General features: G+C 38.9%; 3 protein-coding genes across 17 annotated transcripts in view; 1 reads left to right on the plus strand and 2 right to left on the minus strand.

The window, feature by feature from the left end:
• Nucleotides 1-9,909, minus strand: part of ALPK1 (alpha kinase 1) — a 120,332-nt gene extending 110,423 nt beyond the window's left edge. For 2 of the 10 annotated variants that reach the window (XM_081811980.1, XM_081811977.1), the window contains exons 1-2: nucleotides 7,331-7,825; nucleotides 2,737-2,867 (exon numbers count right to left, since the gene is read on the minus strand). The gene's annotated coding sequence lies outside the window, so the exon portion shown is untranslated. Of the gene's footprint in view, nucleotides 1-2,736; nucleotides 2,868-2,955; nucleotides 4,476-7,330; nucleotides 7,838-9,656 lie in introns of those variants that run through there. The other 8 variants (XM_081811979.1, XM_081811973.1, XM_081811983.1 and 5 more) reach the window with 6 other exon arrangements.
• A 55-nt stretch (nucleotides 9,910-9,964) lies between these two features.
• Nucleotides 9,965-18,146, plus strand: TIFA (TRAF interacting protein with forkhead associated domain). Of its 6 annotated transcripts, none has more exons than XM_081811986.1 (4): nucleotides 9,980-10,168; nucleotides 10,663-10,829; nucleotides 13,309-14,219; nucleotides 16,766-18,146. In XM_081811986.1, the coding sequence occupies exons 3-4, from the start codon at nucleotides 14,160-14,162 to the stop codon at nucleotides 17,345-17,347; spliced, it is 642 nt and encodes a 213-aa protein (XP_081668112.1). In that variant the 5' UTR covers nucleotides 9,980-10,168; nucleotides 10,663-10,829; nucleotides 13,309-14,159; the 3' UTR covers nucleotides 17,348-18,146. The 6 variants fall into 6 exon arrangements, 5 of the variants coding, with proteins under 5 accessions (XP_081668112.1, XP_081668113.1, XP_030882406.2 ...); XM_081811987.1 differs by having other exon boundaries at nucleotides 10,663-10,790; XR_014142900.1 differs by lacking the exons at nucleotides 13,309-14,219; nucleotides 16,766-18,146 and adding an exon at nucleotides 12,260-13,298 and having other exon boundaries at nucleotides 9,965-10,168; nucleotides 10,663-10,790.
• A 2,485-nt stretch (nucleotides 18,147-20,631) lies between these two features.
• The window catches only part of AP1AR (adaptor related protein complex 1 associated regulatory protein), a 37,607-nt gene continuing 35,409 nt past the window's right edge, over nucleotides 20,632-22,829 (minus strand). Inside the window, exon 9 of the mRNA XM_081813125.1 lies at nucleotides 20,632-22,207. Within this exon, the coding sequence (XP_081669251.1) occupies nucleotides 21,872-22,207 (336 nt within the window). The 3' untranslated portion in view covers nucleotides 20,632-21,871. The remainder of the gene's footprint in view (nucleotides 22,208-22,829) is intronic.

The following is a 22,829-nucleotide window of genomic DNA, read 5'->3' on the forward strand; positions in this document are numbered from 1 at the left end:
TCTCACTCAAAAGAGTGATTATTGGATTTTCTTTTAACAATACCAAATTAGAAGACACATTTGGCAGGGTCCAAAACCTCTCAAATGTCTCAACCTTCTACTGTGTCTAGTTGAGTAGATATCATTATATATGTGTGGAAAAGTGGATGCGATTCTTCAAGTGTTGAGTTGATAGATTTATTTTTTTATTTAACTCTGGGAAAAAATTATGTCTTTGTAAGCCAGGGAGCTTTACGCTGTGGTAAGTCTCATTTAAACAAAAGAAATAGGGCAGAAAAGTAGGCATCCATTAAATTTTACTTACTTAGCAAATCCATATTGGGTATCTACAACGTGTCATGCATTGGGCTTGGTAATGGGAATTCACAGATAAAAGATATAGTCTTAGTTTTAAAAAATGGTTACTGCAAAAAAGTTCTGGGGTAGAAGAATGCTCTGGGTCCTAGGAAATATCTAATCCAACAGGACAAAGGCTAGAGGCTAAGGAGATCAGGACATGCTGTGAGAGCTTGAGGGCCTGTACCAAGAATAGGTAGATATGGGTAGTTTCCAAAGGTATTTAAGAAATGGAATCAATTTCACTTCAAAATTGATTAGATATTGTTGGTAAAGAAATAAGGGGTCTAGGAGAGCCCAAATGTTTAGCTTGAGCAAGTACATGGCTTTTAGTGCCAGATATCAATATAAAAAATACTGATGGAGGTGGTAAATGAGCCCAGGGTTGAAAATTTTCGATGTGAATGCCTGTGGGATGCAGAATAGAGATATTTAGTAATAGAGGTTTACACTTGGATGTAAGATTCCAGAACTCTGGAAGAAGAACCACGGGGCCTTTAGTATAAACCGGTATAAGTACAGCAACAGGCATTCATCCAATGTGAAGACGCAGCAGAAGAGAGAGGAGGCAGAAAGAGAATGTAGTATCTGATGCGGGCAGAGAAAGAGAATATAAAAGTGAAGTGCAGCCAGAGAAGTAGGAGAAAAGTCAGAAATGCACAGTGATATGGAAACCAAAAAAGAAAATTTGCAGAAGTCAACAGTGTCAAAATTGCAAAGAGAAAGAAAAATGAAATCTAAAAAGTGACCTTTGGATCTGAATAAAGTAATGAGAGGTCATTTCATTGAGTGGAAATATATTTAAAGAATATGTCTCAAGACGTCCCCAAGGAGAGCTACAAAGATGAATGCTTTGCCACATCGACATTAAGAGGCTGGAGCCTGCAGCCTGAAATTAACTGGGTAGGGGTGTTTCTGTCTGCTTCTCAGCTGCGTGGTAAGCTGTGCCTTTAGAAGCTCCACCTAGTTCCTGGTGTCCTCCTACCCGTTTCTCTTGCCCACTGGGGAAGAGGGGAGATATGGGGTGGCAGGGAATCTGGGCTCAAAGGGCTTCAAATGTTTCTTATTAAAGAACCAGCAACTTTTGGAGATGTGAATCAGACCTGATTGAGTAATATCTCAGAAGAGATGCTATTCACTCACATTATTATCCCTCACAATAACTCGGGGCAGGATTTAGGGAATCAAATGTCTGGGTAGGAATATGGTTATCTTGGAAAATGATGACCTGCAGCATCCAAACTATAATCAGAGATTAAGTTATTTTGAAGAAGTGGTCAAATAAAAGGACATGTGATGAGGATCTAAGCATTTTTTTTTTATGGAAAAGAAAAACACTTATGAACGGACAAGACTTTTGTTGAAAATTTTGCATACTTTTCAGTGGTTACAGTGCACTAATGGGGAATGTATCACAGTAACTAGATGTGCTAAGGTTAAGATTCTAAGCGAAGTTTTCGGGCAAGCCGATGACACAATATACTTTGAGGTGCAATAGGAGTATATGCAAAGAATGGCAAAAATGAATGTTAAGTACAACACGTATAGACATAAATGTATGAATCCAGGTTATGGGAATCCAAAAGAATGAGAAACTAATTAGGAAACTATTAGCATACATATCATGTAAAGTTCCCATTCCTCTTCCCCTCCTTTTTTCCTTTTTTCAAAACAAAACAAAACTCCTTTTTGTTCCCCTGTACAGGCATACTTTGAAGATATTTCAGGTTCAGGGCACCTGGGTGGCTCAGTTGGTTAAGCGACTGCCTTCGGCTCAGGTCATGATCCTGGAGTCCCGGGATCGAGTCCTGCACCGGGCTCCCTGCTCAGCGGGGAGTCTGCTTCTCCCTCTGACCCTCCTCCCTCTCATGCTCTCTGTCTCTCAATCTCTCTCTCTCTCAAATAAATAAATAAAATCTTTAAAAAAAAAAAAAAGGAAGATATTTCAGGTTCAGTCTAGACTACCACAATAAAGTGAATATTGCAATAAAGCGAGTCAAATGAACTTTTTGGTTTCCCAGTGCATATAAAATTATGTTTACACTATGCTTTAGTCTATTAAGTGTGGAATAGCATTATGTCTAAAAAATGTACATACCTTAATGAAAAAATACTTTATTGCTAGAAAATGCTAATCATCATCTGAGCTTTCAATAAGTTGCAATCACTCATGACAGATCACCATAGCAAACATAACAATAAGGACAAAGTTTGAAACATTGAAGAATTACCAAAATGTAACACTGAGACACGAAGTGAGCAACTGTTGTTGGGAAAACAGCGCTGACAGACTTGCTCCATGCAGGGTTGCCGCAAACCTTCAGTTCGTAAAAACCTCAGTATCCATAAAGTGCAATAAAGTGATAACAATAAAATGAGATATGCCTGTATTGTACTCACCATTCTTCTTGTGATGACGTGAGCCGATAAAATACCTATGTGAGGAGATGAAGTCAGGTGAATGATGCAGGCATGTGATGAAATGTCAGAAGGAAGATCATCTGCTTCTGGTGGTGGTTGACTGCAGATAACTGAAACCATGGAAAGCAAAACCATGGATAAAAGAGGGACTACTGTACTATAATTTGTTTAACCTTCCCCTTTTGTTAGAATGCTTACAATTTGTTGTTATCTGATAAACATCTTTGTGAGTTTTCTCCATATTAAGAATTGTATCTTCCCTAGAATGGAGTCCCTAAAAGAAATTACCAATATGATTATTTTTTAAGGGCCATTGGCACACTTCATGATACATTAATGACCCTTGACCTAGATGATGCTTATGGTCCCCTCCTCCTCTCCTACCCTTTAGCCCACACCACCCCTCTCTGCCCTTCAAAGATATCAGTGTCTGGGTAAAACAGGCAGAATAGAACTGTAGTGCTTATTCTGGGATGATTCATCCTCTCTATGATTTTTTTTTAGATTTATTTATTTTAGAGAGAGAGACAGAGAGAGAGTCAGGGAAGGGGCAGAGGGAGAGGGAGAGAATCCTAAGCAGGCTCCATGCTGAGTGCAGAGCCTGCTGCGGGCCTATCCTATGACCCTGAGATTAAGACCTGAGCTGAAATCAAGAGTTGGTTGCCCAACTGACTGAGCCACCCAGGAGCCCCTATCCTCTCTCTGATTCTTATTTCAAAAAATATTGGTTACCTTCTACATCCCTTCAATTTTATGGCAATTCATGAGGACTGAATAAATGATAAAATGATAAAGCATTTTTATCAGCTATTTTGTACATCTATAATTAAGAAATTTAACAGATTGTATTATTAATTGAGCTGTGTAACCAAGGACCAGTGAGGTTCAAATTTCTGCAGTGGTTCAGAAAATATCCACTTATCAAACACAGTAGTTCAATATTTCCAAAACTTTAGCTAGTTACATTCCACCTTCACAATTTTTACCATATCTGCATATTACCTGTAAGAGTATTTATTTACTTGTTTCTTTAAAATCAGTAGTAAACACCTCAATTTCTTTTTACTTAACATCTTCCTGAGCAATAATATCCATGAAGTCATAAATTTTATGAGCTAATTATTTGGTCTTAAAAAATATTTATGTATTTATTTACTTATTTAGAGAGAGTGTGTGCAAGCAGGGGGAGGGGCAGAGGGAGAAGGAGAGAGAGAATCGCAAGCAGACTCTGCCCTGAGCACAGAGCCTGACACCAGGCTTGATCCCATGACCCTGAGATCATTACCTAAGCCGAAATCAAGAGTCAAATGCTTAACTGGCTGAGCCACCCAGGTGCCCCGAGCTAATTATATTTTTAATTCACATTAAACCAAGGATAAAACTCAAATTTTCAAAGTTTGGACACATGCCACCTAAAATCAGTAGTTTGTACACCATACTTTGAGAAAACTGTATTAATATATAACTGATATTAAAGCTATGGTCATCTTTTTCTGTTCCTTAGACAGAAGAATAATAGCAACAGAAAATATTCTTACTTTTAAACTTGTCTATCTCACAGAACTCTATAAACACAGGAAATCACAACATCCTGCAAAAATCGATGTCGCTGTCAATAACAAGAAACAGACTCCCCATATAGAGAGGCAACAGATACAATAACAAAAATATGGCATGGGTTTATATCAAAAGTTTGAATACACATTCCCATTAAAATTCTCCAAAACATAGGTGCTTAAAATTTCAGGAAAGCATTTTTTTTTTTTTAAAGATTTTATTTATTTATTTGAGAGAGAGAGAATGAGAGACAGAGAGCATGAGAGGGAGGAGGGTCAAAGGGAGAAGCAGGCTCCCTGCCGAGCAGGGAGCCCGATGCGGGACTCAATCCCGGGACTCCAGGATCATGACCTGAGCCGAAGGCAGTCGCTTAACCAACTGAGCCACCCAGGCGCCCCAGGAAAGCATTTTTAATGAGCATTTTATGCTAAAAAGCCATCATCTTCTGAAATGGATTAAGGGACAGTAAAAGTAGTATGTGTACTGTGTTCAGGGAAAGGGGTCAGTGAAATTCTTTTGGAATGGGAGGAACCATGGAGTTTCAGAAATATTTTGAAATGAACACTTATTCTTAAAGAAAATTCCAGGTTCTAAACCCAAACTTAGATCACATAGGACTTAAGGGGAGATTGTTAGAGCTTAATATGTCAGGTGTGCTCACTACACAGTATTATTTTATGTGAGATTTTATAACATCCATCATGATTTACATATGGCTTTAAAATACACACACACACACACAAACACACACACACCTAAGTTTAAAGTAATTATTGGCTCCTTACTTGAAAGGAATCTATTCAAAGCCCCCTCCCTAGCCAATCTTACAGACCAAACTCACAGGTGTTTATACCTGGCCCTCACTCTTTGTTTTTCTAGGTTGTGGTACCCTTTATTCTCAGAAAATAGACCCCAGCTACAAAACATATTCTTCTCTGGCCTGATCACAACACACATCCTGGACAAGCCCTGGAGAGAGTTCCTGGAGAAACCTGTCACCTCCCATTCTACCTGGCCAAGAGTCATGTCACCCCCCCCCACCTTCAACCCTCTCACATCCTTCAAAACCCCTTAAAAAGCCCAACCTAACAGAAACTCAGGCTGATATCTCTCTTGATGTCTGGTCCTTGTCCTCCCTTGGAGAGTGAATAAACTCTCTCCTGCCTGTTGCTCTACTCTTTGTGCAATTCTTTGCTGCCCCCCACCAGCCACCCTAACATTACTCATGCCAGTGAAGGATACTATCAAATTCTGGTGTCTTGTTGGGGAAGAACTTGGAGAATTCCTTCATCTCAGATTCAAAAGGTATTTGAAGTGGAGAGTAAATTACTGCCAGAATACTTTTAAGTGTTTTCTTTCTCTTGAGGCTGCAGGTTGACAGAGTTTGGAAGGGGAGGTGGAAAGAGAGAAGTAAATTATTCTGGTCACTGGACATAAAGACTTGACTTGGCATTTGTTTAGGTCTTGTGTGTCTCTCAGGTGGTAAGTGAACCTATACCCAGCCCTACCCAAAATTGTGCTCATCATACATATAATCTGCTGACACCCCATCTACAGGGGTGTACAGCTTCTGTGGTATAATTACAAATGCTCTATATAGTTCGATACTCAAAATGTATTTGAGGCCAAGGAGGAAAGAGGAGAAACAAAGGAGCGTGGAGATTATGCTAAAGTATCATGTATAGACTTGAACAGCAACAGTGATTTTGTGTAAGGAATTTAAAATGTTCTTAACAATGAGGTATCAGCCAAAAGTAGAGATTACTTCTCATAAGAGTACTAGCTGCACTAAGTAAAAAGAAAAGAAAAGGCAGAGGGAGATAAGAAACAAATAATTCAGAGGTGCCATTATGTTGTGACATAAATCCCCTCCTTTCTGACCCTGCCCCTGCACTCTCACCCACCTGCATGTCCCAGACTATTCTAAAGCTCATAATTTGTGGCTTTCCAAAGTAGTTCAGAGCCCTAGTTTCAAATGATAAAATTTGTTAGTGAAAGGACTCTTTGAATAAAGCATGAAGGAATTTAATTTTTCTAGATGCTTTCTGTCTACATAATGCTTCACCACACCCAGAATTCCTGTCAGTTCTTCCCAAACGAAAAGAGTAATTCTCCACTCTTACCTGTTTCCTGGCAAAATCACTGAGGTCATCGTACCAGTGATGGTTTCTTTTATGATTACCTATGTACTCCAGGGCAAAAGTCCCAGGGTTAATTTTTCATGTAAGTACCCACCTCTTTTTTTTTTTAAGATTTTATTTATTTATTTGACACAGAGAGAGAGAGGGAGAGAGCAAGCACAAGCAGGGGGAGGGGCAAACAGAGGGAGAGAGAGAAGTAGGTGCCCCGCTGAGCAAGGATCCCGATGTGGGGCTTGATCCCAGGACCCTGAGATCATGACCTGAGCTAAAGACAGATGCTTAACCCACTGAGCCACCCAGCCACCCCAATCCCACCTCTTTTAATGCTTTAATCAAACATCTCAATTCAGTGACAAAGCCAGATGTTCAATAGCAAGCTCCCTGACAGAAGGACGTTGTTACTAAAACCTTCTAAAAAACAGGTTCCTTTTTTTTTTTTTTTTAAAGATTTTATTTATTTGAGAGAGAGAGAATGAGAGACAGAGAGCACGAGAAGGAAGAGGGCAGAGGGAGAAGCAGACCCCCTGCTGAGCAGAGAGCCCGATGCGGGACTCAATCCCGGGACTCCAGGATCATGACCTGAGCCGAAGGCAGTCGCTTAACCAACTGAGCCACCCAGGCGCCCAAAAACAGGTTCCTTTCCTCCTTTCCCCAGTAACCTAAGTTTACTGTTCCTTCCCCTTCCCAACCGTCACTCCCTTTCTGTGCCGTTTTTTAGAAGTGCAAGTATTCTTAGAGCTTTAAAGTTATTTAAACGTAGACAAGATCAGGAAGTAGAAATAAGGTCACACAGTTAAAAAAAAATACCTTCTTACACATTATGCCATCTTTTGTACCCACATCTACTGTTTTGTCATTTAAAGGTTGATACTCACCTTTGTCTCGAAGAAGAGGATAAACACTTTTAAGGCCAGCAAATCTAACTCTGAAAAAGGTTAATTTTAGGACAATCTCCCTGAAATACACTGTTTCTCATAAACAGCCTCGGTTTCAGGAAGTAGAAATTTAAAAGAAAACAGAGCGTCACTGCTTCAGAATCTGATTGTGTAATTCAACTCTGGGACTTTCAGCAGTTTTGCACCATAAGACACACCCCTTTAGGGATGGCTTTGGTAGAGGTATTCCGGGAATTTTATTACTACAGAGAAGTTTCCTCTTTTAAACAAAGTGCAAGGAAACTCCTTATTTGAATGAAGTCAGGATGGAGAGTCAGGCCCCTGAGGGCCAAGGAAAAAGAGTAAGAAACAATGAACATTGTTTTTGATCTATTATCAAAAGACAAACTCATGTTAGGGCTCCATTTCAAAGTGGAAGTGGTCAACAGTACTTAATGGTGCGGAGAAGTGACAAAGGATGAGGACAGAAAAGTGTCCACTGGCTTGGCAAGTAGGTCAAAGATAGCTTTAACAAGAACAAATTCAGTGAGGTGCTGGCAGAAAGCAGATGGAATATTTTTAAATCCTAAAAAGTAAGATAAATAAGTAGAGTAGAAAGAGAATCTTTCCATCTAAGCCTAGATTACATAAAATATGCACATGGAGCCTATGTTCAGAAGGGGTTATACTTCTGAAGTTACTTCAGGGTTGGAGCAAGATGATCTCAAGACTAACTTTACCCTTTTATTATATCATATAATTAATTATATAATAAACTTGAGGGCCACAAACAGCAAGGAATAGTGATATTTCTATGGGGTTAATGGCCAGAATGTTATTCTGGAAATTTTTCCCCAGAATTATGCACTTAGTTGACAGTACAATTATGGTAAACATAAAGAGAAAACTAGAGATAGAGGATAGACGGACAACTTACTCCAGGTATGGCATTTCTCTAAGGCATATTTTCTATTTTTTTAATGAGAAAAAAAATTATTGTGTTATAAATTAATGTATAGCTTCTGATCCCTCATTAGTAGTATAAAATGTTATTTGTTAGGATGCTAGTGATTTCTTGGATTTTAAAAATTAATGAAGAAGCACTAACAACTACAATGTAAATACTTAAGTATAAATATTAAAGGAGGGGGGAGGCTTTTGGGTTTTGTTTTACTTTTTTCGTAAAAAAATAGGAAATTTAGTAATTTTTTATTCCTAAAAATTACACCAGTGAGAAGTACTATATGATAAAATTTAGATTCAACAAGGGAAAGATTAAGTTATTTGGTTTGGAGGACATGTGATAGGTAGAAATAATGCACCCCCACTATCTCCACTCCAGAGAAGAGATAAATGTTGATGATTAACAAAATTGCAGCCTTACAGGTATCGGCCTCACATGTAGTTGTACTCTTCCTTCCCCAGGCTTATGGTTCCTGATTATACCTAATTCTGAGAGGTCAAAATTTAATCCCTCACAGTATCTCTTTATCAGACGCGAAAGCAGCATGTATCAATGTCATTTTATTGTCAATGAAACTGACCTGCAAATGAGGAACTGTCCTGCAAGTCAGGGTCAGAATGCAGACAGATAAGTGGCTTCCATCTGACACCTACCAGAACTGGCAGGTAGATTTCCAAGCTCTGAAGTAAGTGGGCCAGTTTGACCTCAGTCACTGCTAGCTTGGTCCTCCCTCTCTTCTCTGTCTTCTACTCCTTCTATAGAGTCTCACTCCTACCCGGCTCTAGACACCTACTGCCTTTAGGTTCTCTCCACCTTTAGTTCATTTCACTGGAGACTATAAAGGACTCCTGGGAGGTGAAGTGTTTCTCAATGCACCATGTTCCAGCCTGTATTTGTGGAACCCCAGACCCTGGATGTTGAGTGAGGGATCCCTTCAGGCAGATGGGGCGGGAGAGGAAGCCCCTGGACTGGTCTGGTGTAAGGTGAGGGCATCATGGGTAGCCGCAGGCTGATTTGGAGCTCTGGGGCACGTTCAAATCCCGTCTCTGTTCTCGCTCAACGTGACACTTAGCCACCCTCAGGGCGGCCGTTTACTCACCTGTAAGGGGGACCTACTCTCCCTCCACTGTGAGGATTAAATGAGATAATACAAGCCGTGCACATGGCTTGTTTAGGGAGTAAGTTCAACTCTCTGCCTACCCCTACCCGGTCCCAAGCCAACACTTGAGGTGGGGCGGTGGAAGGGCAGGGAGCGGTGAGTGGCTCTCAATGTTGAAGTGATTCTGTTCCCTTTTCAAAATCTAGCTCACTAGCCACATCCTCTTCGGAGGGGCCACTTGTCTGGGGAGGTGAGGTCCCTACCGGTTTACTGCGCCTCAAACGTGGCCTGGAAGTTCAGCAAGGTGGTCAGGGGCCTGGGCTTCGCGTCGCTCGGGCGTCAGCAGCCGCAGACGCCCGGGGGAGGAGGGAGGGTGCGGGCGCGCGTGCGGGCGGGGCCTGAGAACCTCGGCGCTTTCGTCCGGTCTTTATAAAGGCTTTGGGGGTGGCTAGGGGCCGCAGTCGGCCGGGAGTAGGAGGAGAGGTGGCGCGCGCCGGAGGACCAGTGATCCGCAGCCGCCCGCTCCCCGGGTTCGGTCGCGTCTGCCCTCCCTTCACCCCCCAATTCGGCCCCGCCCCCCTTGGCTCACACCCGCCCTCTCCCTCCCCCAGGGGCTGCGGCGGGGCGGGCTGGCGCTTTCTCGTGTAGTTGAGGGCGGTGGACGGTGCCGGTCCCCCGACTCCAGCTTCCGCGGGGTGGCCTTCATTAGTCTCGTGCGGAGCCCGGAAAGCGAAGCCGCTCTGGGAAGTTAGTTCACCGACTCCCCGGCCCCGAGGTACCTAGCGGGCGGCGGGCTGGGGGTGAAGTGGGGAGTGTGTCTTGTCTGTTTATCGCGCCGAGAGCGAAGCTTTGTCAAGGAGTCCTTCGCGATGCTCTGTACAAAGTCACATCCACGGCGCGCTCCAGCAATTACATACGGCACGGCCCCAGCTTTATAAACCTTAGGAATATTTATAAATGCGAGGGAGGAATACTGAAAGGAAATACCAGAGATGGAGTGTGTTTTCTTTATCAATTTACGTGCTTTGCAGTTTGTTTTTTTGCCTTATCAGAGAACACAAAAGAATTCCATTTATCAAGGGTAGCTCACAAAGCAATTGGGCGTGAACCCCTTCCGCGTCCCCCAGGAGACTTTCCTGCGGGGCCTCGGGCTCCCTGGAGCTCCGGGTTCTCTACTGAGGGTTCTTCTGGACCTGCCCTCCTTGCCTCAGGAAAATTATATATATTAGGAAAATATAGTAATCTGCTGTTTTCTGGGACTTTCTCCAGCTTTCAGATTGAAAGGAGGAATTTCCCAAATCCTCCGGAAGCCAGAACCCACGCTCTACCTCATAGCGGATGTCCACAGCCACCAAGAAGCTGGACTGTGCAGATCTGATTGGGTACAGGTTAATCAGGTAAAGTGGGAGAAAGAAGACACTATCTCGGAAGAAAAAGTGAGCTCTCTTAAGGTTTTCCTCTTGCTCTTTTTGTTTTTCACGACTCCTTCTACGAAACCTATTATTTAAGAATTGATTCTGCTGACCAGTAGTAGAGTTCACAGATGTCTTCGAAGCCACACTGGGGGTGATGACCGGCGAGGGACGTTAGTCAGGAGGATGACCCTGTCTTTTGCTAGGCTTCAAGTTTCTCTTCCCTCCTGTTAGCTCAGTGTTGGGTGTTGGTCAGGGAGAAAGCCTTTAAAAAAAGGCTGCTTGCAACAAGGCAAAGACATATACTTTCTCTTGAGATTATCCATAGGGTGGGAGCTGAGGAGGGATGAAAGTAAACCTTTAGAATACCTTCCTTAACACAAGGCCCAGAACAAGCTCCATTATTTCACTAGATCTTACCTTAAAAAGCAAACTTAAAACATGAGAATCCTCTTGGCATGCATGACCAACCAGGGGCACCAAACTTTCTGTTAAACTGCTTGGACACCTGGCTCCTCCTTTGAGCAAAAATATCCGTCTTTTTGTTCATGACAGTTGAACAGCCTTTTTGCAAGGTCAGGGTAGTATGTCTCTTTGCTGGCTTTGCCCAACTTTGGGAGGGGTAACTGGTGTGTGTGTGTGGGGGGGTGTGGGAGGGTGGGAGTGTGAGCAAGTGTAGAGAGCATATTTTTGCACATAGCACCTTATTTCCTTTGAGAGGAGTCAGAAGGCAACCTCAGAGTCTAACCCTTCTCTTGCCAGCTCTAAGACTCCCAGGTAAGTGTGTACTTACTTCCTGGTGTCCAGCAAAGGAGAGGTTTACTCTTCTGACACTCAAGAATGGAGCACTCACATTCTGTATTATGCTTTCTGTGATAAAGTTCTTGATAGCAGGGCTCATTTGCTCATTTTCATTTCTATATATTTATCTATTTATTGTAGTTCATTTATGAATATAGATACTATTGTGTATCAGACATCACCACAGTGTTTTACACAGTGTTTTTCTTTAAGTAAGCTCTATACCCATCGTGGAGCTAGAACTCACGACCCTGAGATCAGGAGTTGCATGCTCTACTGAGTGAGCCAGCCAGGCGAACCATGCTTTACAATTTTTTTATGTCAGATATCATAGTTTACCCCTTTAATACTTAGCTAATCTCCACCTCCATTTAATTCCATAAAAATCAGATGGTTTGTAATTTTGTAAAGAAAATATTTGTTAAGTGTTTGATTAGATATTAAGTACACATGGTATACAATTTCGAAGGTATAGAATGTGCAATGAAAAGTCTCCTTTCCACCCCTGACCCCAGGTTTCCTCTCCAGAGGTAACCACTGTTACTGCTATATAAGCTCACTGTTCTTCTATCTTTGATAACTTATGTCAGACATTTCAAAAAGCTGCTTTTGAGCATTTGCACACTAGTGATTTTTTTTTTTTTTTTTTAAAGATCTACCAGGGCACCTGGGTGGCTCAGTCGGTTAAGCAGTTTAAGCGTCTGCCTTCGCCTCAGGTCATGATCCCAGGGTCACGGGATCAAGTCCCGCATTGGGCTCCCTGCTCAGCAGGGCGACTGCTTCTCTTTCTCCTTCTGCCCCTCCCCCTGCTCGTGCTCTCTCTCTCACTCGTTCTCTCTGTCTCAAATAAATAAATAAAATCTTTTAAAAAAAACCTACCAATTTTAATTTATTTTAGGGTTTTTGTTAGTTTCAGTCTTTACTGTCTTTCTACTGACACTCAGAAATGGCAGAGATTCAGGCCACTTTGTAGAGGGAACTTGCAGCTCTAGAAATTAACAAATAGATTACTTTCTCAGTTCCTTGAGATCAGAGACCATGATTTATTCAACTTTGGAGCTCCCCAAACAACCTACCACAATTACTAGTGAGTACTGGGTCCATGCTAATATCCATACATGCAGACTTAGGGATAACTAATACTCACAGTAACCTGCTGCTTCAGAGCCTCTTTCTCTTATGAGGCAGGAGTAACAGTGTATTTCCTACCCCAACACTAGATTCTAGGTTGGTGTCTTGCTGGTTTTAGTACACTTCCATGGCCCTCCTCTCTACAGATTAACTGCTATCTCTTGTGGAGTAACTGGCAACAGAGAGCAGTTATTTGTTGTGGGTAAGAGAGGGTGTGTTTTTTTTTTCTGTTTGAATCCTGCCTTTGATACTGACTTTGTGACCTGGGCTACTTAGCTAAACCCTCTGAGACATAGCTCCCTCCTCTGTGAAGGATGATTCATAGGGTTATTCTGAAGATGAGACAGTATGTGTAAATGGCTAACACTGTACCTGGCACGTGAAGGGCATACAGTTAAGTAGTAACCCTGTTAACTGTCAGGGTTGAGGTCATTTCGTACCTTGGTTGGATAGGTGGATGCTTGTCAGCCCAGTCTATGTTAGGGCTCAGGAACAAATGACTTAAAAAAAGGTTTGATTTCTTGCTCATATTACATGTCCTTTTTGACTCTGTCTTTGGCCCTTCCCTCAGGGACGGAGGCTGAGTTGCTTCTGGGGACTGCCGATGTAGCAGAGGCCAAGAGGATTGGTGGAACTACACGGTGGCTTTCAAAGCTTCTGCTTGGAAATAAGCTTCTGTGTCACTTCCATTCATGTTTCATTGACATGGTTGTCAATGGAGTAAGAAGTATCATCTCTCTAAAGGAGCAAGGCCTGGTAGGGAGGGGCAGCAAATACTTGACAGTAGTACAGTCAACCTCAGTGTTTTTGGAGAGTCACAATTATGATCCCAAAAGTTTGTCAAACCCTGAGAGTTGATTCACACCAAGACACTTGTAGCCACTGATTGATAAACAAGAATGCCTATTTTTTCCCCTTGCAGTGAATAATATATCTACCCTGAGAATTAGGCATAAGAGCTTGTGTGGGGCAAACTTTTCTTGGTGGTAGATTTGCTCAAAAGAATGAATTCTAAACTAATTGGTTATAGGAAGAACACAAAACAAAATTTGGGTGTTACCAAAAGACTATATCCAGAATACACCATGATTTTTAATCCAGTTCTCCTTTTGGAACTGTTATTGTCCAAAGTCCAAGAATGAACTAGAATGATGGCAGTGTGTCCTAGACAAGGCTGAGATCACTGACAAATTCTTGCCCCTCCTTTTTAGGTTCTTTACTTGTTAACAGCTAATTCTTTTCTTGTCAACCACTAATTGTATCATCTGATGATTTGTTATAATTATTCTCTTTAATGCTGTCAGCTTCTTGAATAATGTGACTTTATTATCATAATTAAGGTGTCTTCAAATCACAATTCTACCCATTGTGTGTTAATTCTCGCTGTGTTGGTTTCACAGTAATTTTGACCATCCTTAGCCCATGATTTTGACGGTTCCTCTCACTTTCCTGCTTATAGCTGGGCATGTCCTGTCTGCTTGGGTAATGTGATATGATGTAATAATGTCCAAAAACAATATATGACAAGTAAATTTAAAATTAAAGATATATTTCCAAATCAATAAAAAAGAAATTTTGCTTAGCCATATCATTTATTGAAAAATTGAATAAATTGAGAGTTTGATTTTTAGCACTCATTCATATGTGGAATTTAAGAAGCAAAACAGACGAACATAGGGGAAGGGAAGGAAAAATAAAATAAGATGAAAATAGAGAGGGAGGCAAAAATAGAGAGGCATAAGAAACGCTGAATTCTAGGAAACAAACTAAGGGTTCCTGGAGGGGAGGTGGGTGGGGGAAAGGATAATTAGGTGATAAGCATTAAGGAGGGCACTTGATATAAATGAGCACCGGCTATTATATGAAATGATGAATCACTAAATTCTATCCCCGAAACTAATAATACAGTATATGTTAACTAAATTGAATTTAAATAAAGAATTTAATAAAAGAAAAAAAATAGCGCCATAACTGCAAAACAGGAGGAAAGATTGTATTTTAAAAATAAATAGCAGCAAGTGTAGAAAGAAAAAGAAAGAATTCTGGTTTTTTTTTAAACCAGCATAATAATTCTGATACCAACATCTAATATAGATAGCAAACAAAAACCACAATTCAACTTCACTTAAGATTCTTGATTTCCAAACCCTAAACAGTTTTTAAGGAATGCAGGGAACACTCAGCCTCACTTTATTGGTGTAATTTATCACCATGCTAGATTAAAGGAATTCTGTGTAGCCTTTCAAATATAAGGTATATGTATATGTGTGGATATGGAAACAAATCACCCATTTGTATTATTAATTTAAGAATGCAAGGCCTAGAACTAAATATAATATGTTCCTGTTTGTGTAAGAAAAATTTTTCTCTATGTGTAGAAACATAGGTGTTTGTGTCTATGAGCACACACATAGTTATGCTTGTTGTATAAAGAAAATTTCTGTAAGGATAAAAGCAGCTTTTACAGTGGTTGACTCTAGAAGGATTAGGGTGGAGTGAAGATACTCTTTTTAAAAATCGTTATTTGCTGTATCAAATTTTAAATTGTGTGCACTTAATTCTTTTAAAATAAATTAGTTAAAAAATGGCAGTTTTGTGTCAGAATAATCTCTCCAAGATTTTGGTAGTTAGTTGTCCTATCCTGTTATACTACTTTACTCCACTGATTATTAAAGGTGCATGTAGGCAAGTGTAGGTGGAGGGCACCACAGGGCCAAGAGCTCTAGAGGGGTGCTATTAACTCTTAATGACAGAATGTGGTTAATGACAGTTTGTTCAGTCATTAGGAACAATTGATAAATAATTCCAGTAGGAGTACAGACTATGATAATTAGGACTGACTTATGTAATGTCTAATTTTACAGGTCTAAAACTTTTAAAGCACTTACTATTTTTTTTTCTTTAGTATAGTTGATGTACACTGTTACATTAGTTTCAGGTATACAACATAGTGATTCAACTTCTCTATACTTAATGCTCACCACAAGTGTAGCCACCATCTGTCACGATATACCACTATTACAGTATCACTGACTGTATTCCCTATGCTGTGCCTTTTACTCCTGTGATTTACTCATTTTGTAACTGGAAGCCTGTATCTCCCACTCCCCTTCACTCATTTTGCCCAACACCCACTCTCCTCACTGGCAATCATCAATTTGTTCTCTGTATTTGCAGGTCATATTCTGCTTTTTATTTGTCTATTCATTTGTTTTTAGATTCCACAAATGAGTATAATCATATGGTATTTGTCTTTCTCAGTCTGACTTAATTTCATTTAGCATAATACCTTCTAGGTTCATCCTAGTTGTTACAAATGGCACAATCTCGTTCCTTTTTATGGCTGCATAATATTCATGTGTGTGTGTGTGTGTGTGTGTACCACATCTTTACCTGTTCATCTATTGATGGACACTTAGCTTGCTTTCCTATTGTAGCTAAGCATTTATTATATTTAACCCTTTACCTACTAGAAATCTAAGTGAGGATGTAAAGAATAAATGTTGCAATTATTTGTTTATAATTTTTAAATTTCTTTAATCAGGTTTTACAATTCATAATACATCTAATTATAATTTAGTTAATAAACTGCAGGTTTTCTTTATGTGTATATCCTCTGAGGGCATTCAAACCAAGGGGATTATTTATCCTGATTTCTAAAATATAGCTGTCATATTTTCTCTGGGCCAAGTCACTCTATTTAAATCAGAAAGGAACTGAAGTTTCTTTATGCCCCTGCCAAATCACTTTATTATCGACAAGCATTCCTTGTTATTGTCTAGATTGTGTGTATGGTTTTATTGTCAAACTAGAAGTGAAAAATAGAGATGGAAAAAAGTAATACACCAGATCTCATGGGACTTGCTGTAAAATTTCACATATGTGCTAGTTAATTGAGTATTCTATGTATTGTCTTCTTAAAGTCTAAATAAATCACCTATCAGAAGATTTTCATCAAAATATTAGAATTAAAGATTTCAATGCCTGAAAAATGGGAGCGAACTAACATGCTGGTTTGATTGTTGCAGGCAGGTCAGATTCTGAGACACATCATGATCAGTTTCGAAGATGCTGATACAGAAGAGACAATGACTTGTCTCCAGATAACTGTTTACCATCCTGGCCAGCTGCAAAGTGGAATATTCCAATCAATAAGGTTTTATAACCGAGAAAAACTTCCCTCCAGCGAAGTGGTGAAATTTGGCCGAAAATCCAACATCTGTCATTATACCTTTCAGGATAAACAGGTTTCCCGAGTTCAGTTTTCTCTGCAGCTGTTTAAAAAGTTTGATAGTTCAGTTCTCTCTTTTGAAATAAAAAATATGAGTAAGAAGACCAGTCTGCTTGTGGACAACAAGGAGCTGTACTACCTAAATAAAATAGACCTGCCTTACAAGTGCATGGTCAGATTTGGTGAGTATCAGTTCCTGATAGAGAAGGAAGATGGACAGTCCTTAGAATTTTTTGAGACTCAATTTATTTTGTCTCCAAGATCACTCCTGCAAGAGAACAACTGGCCACTACAGAAGCCCATACCTGAGAATGGCATTTACTCATCCTGTTCCACCCAAAACACTTCTCCTACAGAAATGGATGAAAATGAATTGTGAACACAGAGGGGCTAAGAGGAGAGTCATGAAGGATGAAGAAATCTCTAGACATTTTATGGATACTTCACAGTTTATTGGCGTATTACTGTCATCTGTTGTCAAATTTGGGATCTCTTATTATCATTTTGAAGTCTTTAAATTGTATTAGTCATCAATTTAGTCATCTGTTGCATTCCTAGATGTATTTAGGAATTATTAAGTGTATTATTAAGAATTAAGTGTGTTTAAGTGTACATCTGTGAGGGTTAATGTACAAGAAGTACCCGTGGTGATGAAGGAATAGTGTTCTCAATAAGGATATATTATTTTCTTCTTATGCTTGCTTTTAGTCCTATGTTTTGTTTTGTAAGGAACCATCTCTTGGTTTGGTCATATTATTTCACAAGCAGCCATTTGTTTTCAAGGTCAAGGTTATGAGCAGCTTGTTACTGGTGGTGTAGCTTGTTGGTACTTGCAGTACTAGAGTACTAACATAATATGTTTTGGAATAGTGCCAATGCATCATTGCGGTTTTAATATAGGAAGCCCTATTTGAGCAATAATACCTTTTCTATGATTTCCTTTCTGTAGAATAATAGTGTTTATTTCCAAAAATACAGTTCTCCTTGTGTATATTTAGCATCTAAAACCAGTATTTTGGACATTCTAATGAACCGTTGCTATGTTTAGAATTCTTTTTCAGTTTTCTTACCAAATAAATATGAAATTAACTTTTATGTACCACACATTTTTAAATTCCATGAATTCGAAATTTTAACAGCTTCCATGCATATAATAAAGTCAAAGTTTAATTCTGTAACCATGTTCTTTGAAACTCTTTCTGAAGAAAGAACTTTCTGAAGAAAAGAAAGTTCTTAGACTGCTTACTCTAAAGGAGGAGTGCCATAGGCCTCAGGGAGAGGCTGGGCTGGGGATTAAGATTCCTCTAGCCCTGCCCCTCAGTGCATATTGGCTCCAGTTCTCCATATTCCTCACTGTGTGGTGGCACATGGCCACCAGTATTTCCTGTGATACCACATTCTTTGGTTTCCTGTGTCCCTCTTGAATCTGCTTCTTTTGGCAGTTTCTCTACCCCTGACCTCTAAATATCAACACTTAGTTGGGCTTCTCTGCCTATATGCTTCCCCAGGGTGATCTGACCTAGTATAATGACTTAAAATACCTTTTACCTACGAATGACTTCTAAACTTGTACCTTGACCTCTTCTCTGAACTACAGACATATATAGATAGATATACCTATATCTATCTATATATATATATCTCATCACCTTCTTGATGTCTTCATACAAATTTCTCATAAACAACTCAAATTTAACTTCCAAAACAGAACTCTTAATTTCCTTCACCTTCTTAAATCTGTTCCTCCCACTATATTTGTCAAGTTAGAAACCAAAAAGTTATTGTCAAGTGTAGTTGTAACTGCTAGGTTGGCTGTCCATTTCCATAGATTTAACCGGTGGGGAGACAATGAGCTCAAATAGACTTAGTTTATTACTTACACAGATAGCAAAAGCAAGATCAGCGTGGGGTCAGTGTTCCACATCCCTGGTTCCTAGGGATGTCCCTTGGACATTGGACCAGGGAGGCCAAATGACACATAAATGGAGGGCAGCTCTGTTGTTGAAGAGCCAACTCTCAACTCCAGCCAAGCAGTTTTATTAGCCTACATCTGTAGTGAGTGGGAGTGAGGAGGAAATCCCTGCTTCATTAGAATCAGGGAGTTAGATGAGAAATTGCCCCTTATGGCAGCCTTCTGCAAGATAGGGGAGCAGATGATAAATGGCTTTGTCACATCTCCTTGAGGACCTATCTTGCCATGTTCCAGGGAGGATCACAGAGCTTTGTCAAGATTTGGGTTGGAGTGTGGTTCAGTGTTGCTATATAGATGTGCAGTGAGCAAGGTTGCCAGGGCACCATGATAGATGCATTATCCTACCATTATCTTGGATTCCAGCTCTTCTTTTGCCCCCATATCTAACCCATCAGAAAATCTTGTTAATTCTACATCTGAAGTTTATCAGCTTTGCATTCCTATCATCATCAACCCAAGTCACACCATGTCCCATTGCAAGTATCACACATACACTCTTGTCTTCTTATAACCCATTCTCTACATAGCAACTAGAGAAATTTTTAAAAAATGCAAATCTGATCACTGTCTACTCTGGCTTACAGAAAGTCAGTGGCTTTATACATCAAATAAATTAATTCTTAACCATGGTCTACAAAACCTTACATGATCTGGCCCTTAAATACCCCTCCAGTATCATCTCATATTACTCTACCTCATGATGCTTCAGTCCCTGTGCTTTTCATTCGCAGAACATAACCAAACGTTCTCCTATACTTCAGGAGCTTTATAAACATGCTTCACCAGGCTTTTCACTTGGCTGGTTCCTGCTCAACAGTTAGGTCTCAGCTCAAATGTCATCTCAGAGAAGGCTCTCTTGACCTACCAAATAGTCACTTAGTCCCCAGCTATCCTGCATTCTATCATCTTGTATATTTTCTAATTGTGATCTGTGGTTTTCTTATTTATATGTTTACTTGTTATTTTCTTGTCTCTCTCATCAGAATGTAGGCAAAAGAGCTTGAGCATTGTATGTCTTTTTACTATGTCCCTAACACCCTATCAGACACAGTAGATTCTCTAATATCTGCTGAATAAAAAAATGTTATTTCCAGGGTTTTTTATAAACATATAAAACAAGAAATTAATATCTTTTCTTAGCAGTTAAAACAAACATTTTCAAATTTAGTTCCATCCTGCTTTCCTAATTCACTCCTTTTTGTCTTCAAGGCAGATTTAATAAAGTAATTATACCTCAGGAGTCAGAATTATTGCATGTTTATAGAGTAAAACTAGTAATGATCAAATAATTTATTATTTTTAAATGTAAAAATGTGTTTATTCACAATCCTTGAGGTTATCATTCCTTCAAAAAATTTTTTATGAACAAAATGCCAAGAAAAATTACAATAGTAGCTTATGCCAAACCAAAAATATACATCTGATGTATACAAACTTTAAAAGGCATAACACAGGCAATGTGAATATAGATTACCTTTAAAATATTTCCAGTGACAAAGCTACAACTTAAATTATGTTAAGACAGTCATAAATAATAGCATACCTAATATATTTACATATTTAAAGTGTCATTTATTTCTATGAGATAAAAAAAAGATGAAACTATTGATGTCATTGCCTAGCAGTTCAAATATTGAAAGGGCCACATGATTTTTTTTTTTTTTAAGTACAGCAAGAACTTTAAGTTACTATTTATATCTGGACCTTCCTATATTTTTGAGAACATGCACTGTCACTGCTGCAAGAAAAAAAGAAAAAAAAAACAAACACCAAGGAAAAATCAGAAAACAGTTTGCTTACCAAAATCATATTCAATCCTCAGCAAAATTAAGACAAACAATTAGGGAGTGCTTTATAACCTTGGCCTTTCAAAGTGAAATGTAAACTTTAGAGAAAAGAAGAGTTCATTGTATATCACAAATGCAGTTATTTATACTGATATGCTTAGCTCCATCCCATTAAACCACCTTGTATTACAAGGCAAAGGAAAGCTTAATAAAATCAATGAATCCTTTCACACCAGAAAGGATTTTATTTTGAAATACCCGTATTGCATATTTAGGTTTTCCTTTCTTACTAAATCATGCACAGAGAGTATGTTCTGTGTAAAATCTTTCTAAGACCATGCATTGGAAATATAGAATTTAAAAAAGTGACACCTAGAAATTTATCAATTAACTTAAAGTCAATATTCATTTATAGTGGCAGCATGTAAAAGGAAATGAAAAACCTAAATATATATATTTTCTTAAATATTACTTTTGATTACCAGCTTCAAGTGTCTGAACTCTGAAAGTCTATTTTAACACATCATATCCTTTGTTCAGACTGAATCAACATTATTATACTAGGATATGCAGTAAGTGTAGAAAAAAACTGATATTTCAGCATTTCTTTAGGGTCATCTACTCAATTGTGCTTACTATTAGATAATAAAATTTAAGTAAGTCATAGGAATAAATAATGTTGGAAAAGGTGGAAAAGGGAACACTATTATAAATCTGATCTGGCAGTCCCTCCTCATGCTCCCTTCACATCTGCTGAGAATTAACACAAAATGCAATATTTTCACAGTTAACTACTGAAATAGGCTTAAGAAAGCATTCAAAGTAAAACAATAAAACTATTTTTAAAAGTGAAAATCTACAAATAGTAAACAGGAATGCTATAAAGAAGAGTTAAAATAAATTTAACTGATAACATGATAGAACCATTAAATTGTTTTTGAAAAGCAGAAGGCAGATGATGAAATTGCACTTAATTCTGAAGCAACTCAGATATAGCCTATCATTTCTATTCCTTTCTAATAAGCATTTACAACATGGTTTCTTATCTCCCTCTTAAAAAAAGGCTCAGCACAACTATTTATACATTCTAGTTGGTTTTTAACATTTGGTCACAACTGATAAAACAGGGTCATACAATTTTACCCTATCGTTTCTGTTGATCTGCATCAGATTGCTTTATGCCAGAATCAGACAGTTCTAATATAGGATTCACAAATCCAGAATACTCAGAATTGCCATTATCATCCATTTCAGCACTAACAAAATCATTCTCCCACTCCAGTCCATTGGAATCATCAGAGGCTGATGTAGGATTACTTCCAGTCTTCTTGCTGCTATACTTAAGTGCTGCTCGGAGAATGTCTTCCTCTGTTTTGGAACGTTCTCTCATTGGAAGCATGCGATTCATTCCTATTATTTGGAAAGAGTTATTAGAAATCTCAGTGAAAATTTTAAAGGCTATATTAAAAGACTTTACAGTTTAAAAATGTAGCTTTTGTTTAACAGTCAGACTTGATTTGTAAATTTACTTAAAGAGTCAGTCCTATGGAGGTGCTGTTAAGGGAAGGTTTCTAGTGGGCTCTGTCTTCTACCTAGTCTAGTTTAATAATTGTGTTAATGACTTAAATAATACTCTTAAAAGTCATGTTATCTACAAATCTGATTAGCATACAGATATTATGGATGACAGAATCAGGAGTTAAAAGATCTGAAAGGCTTTAGATCAGACTGAACAAGACGCTAACAATAAAAATAGATTTTATTACAGTCTGCTGATTGGGATCCAGATATGAAATAACGTAAGTACAGGATTGTGGAAACAGTGTTTGGCTGAGAAGATGACTTAATTAAGTAAGTTAATGCAATCTTTGGTAAAGTTAATCAAGTCCCCTGTATCTTTGTTTCTTTATTGATAAAAGAAATGACTCGACTAGAGGACTAAGGTCCATTCCATCTCAAAATTCTATGAAATAGTTAATGCTTACTATTTTTATTAAAGTCCTACATTCTGTAATTGGTTCTTCATTTTCATGGATTATGTAGTTCTTAAAGTGAAAATGAAAACTTGAGCCTTATTCAGTGAAATAGCCTGAAAAAAAAAA

The sequence above is a fragment of the Leptonychotes weddellii genome, chromosome 2 (genome assembly GCF_054177405.1).
Source record: "Leptonychotes weddellii isolate Sample4059 chromosome 2, ASM5417740v2, whole genome shotgun sequence".
Classification (NCBI taxonomy): domain Eukaryota; kingdom Metazoa; phylum Chordata; class Mammalia; order Carnivora; family Phocidae; genus Leptonychotes; species Leptonychotes weddellii.

Coding starts and splice junctions, on each gene's coding strand:
- TIFA (XM_081811986.1), top strand. CDS start 14,160: ATGATTTTGACGGTTCCTCTCACTTTCCTGCTTATAGCTGGGCATGTC. Junction 14,220..16,765: donor GGCATGTCCTGTCTGCTTGG/GTAATGTGATAT, acceptor TGATTGTTGCAG/GCAGGTCAGATTCTGAGACA.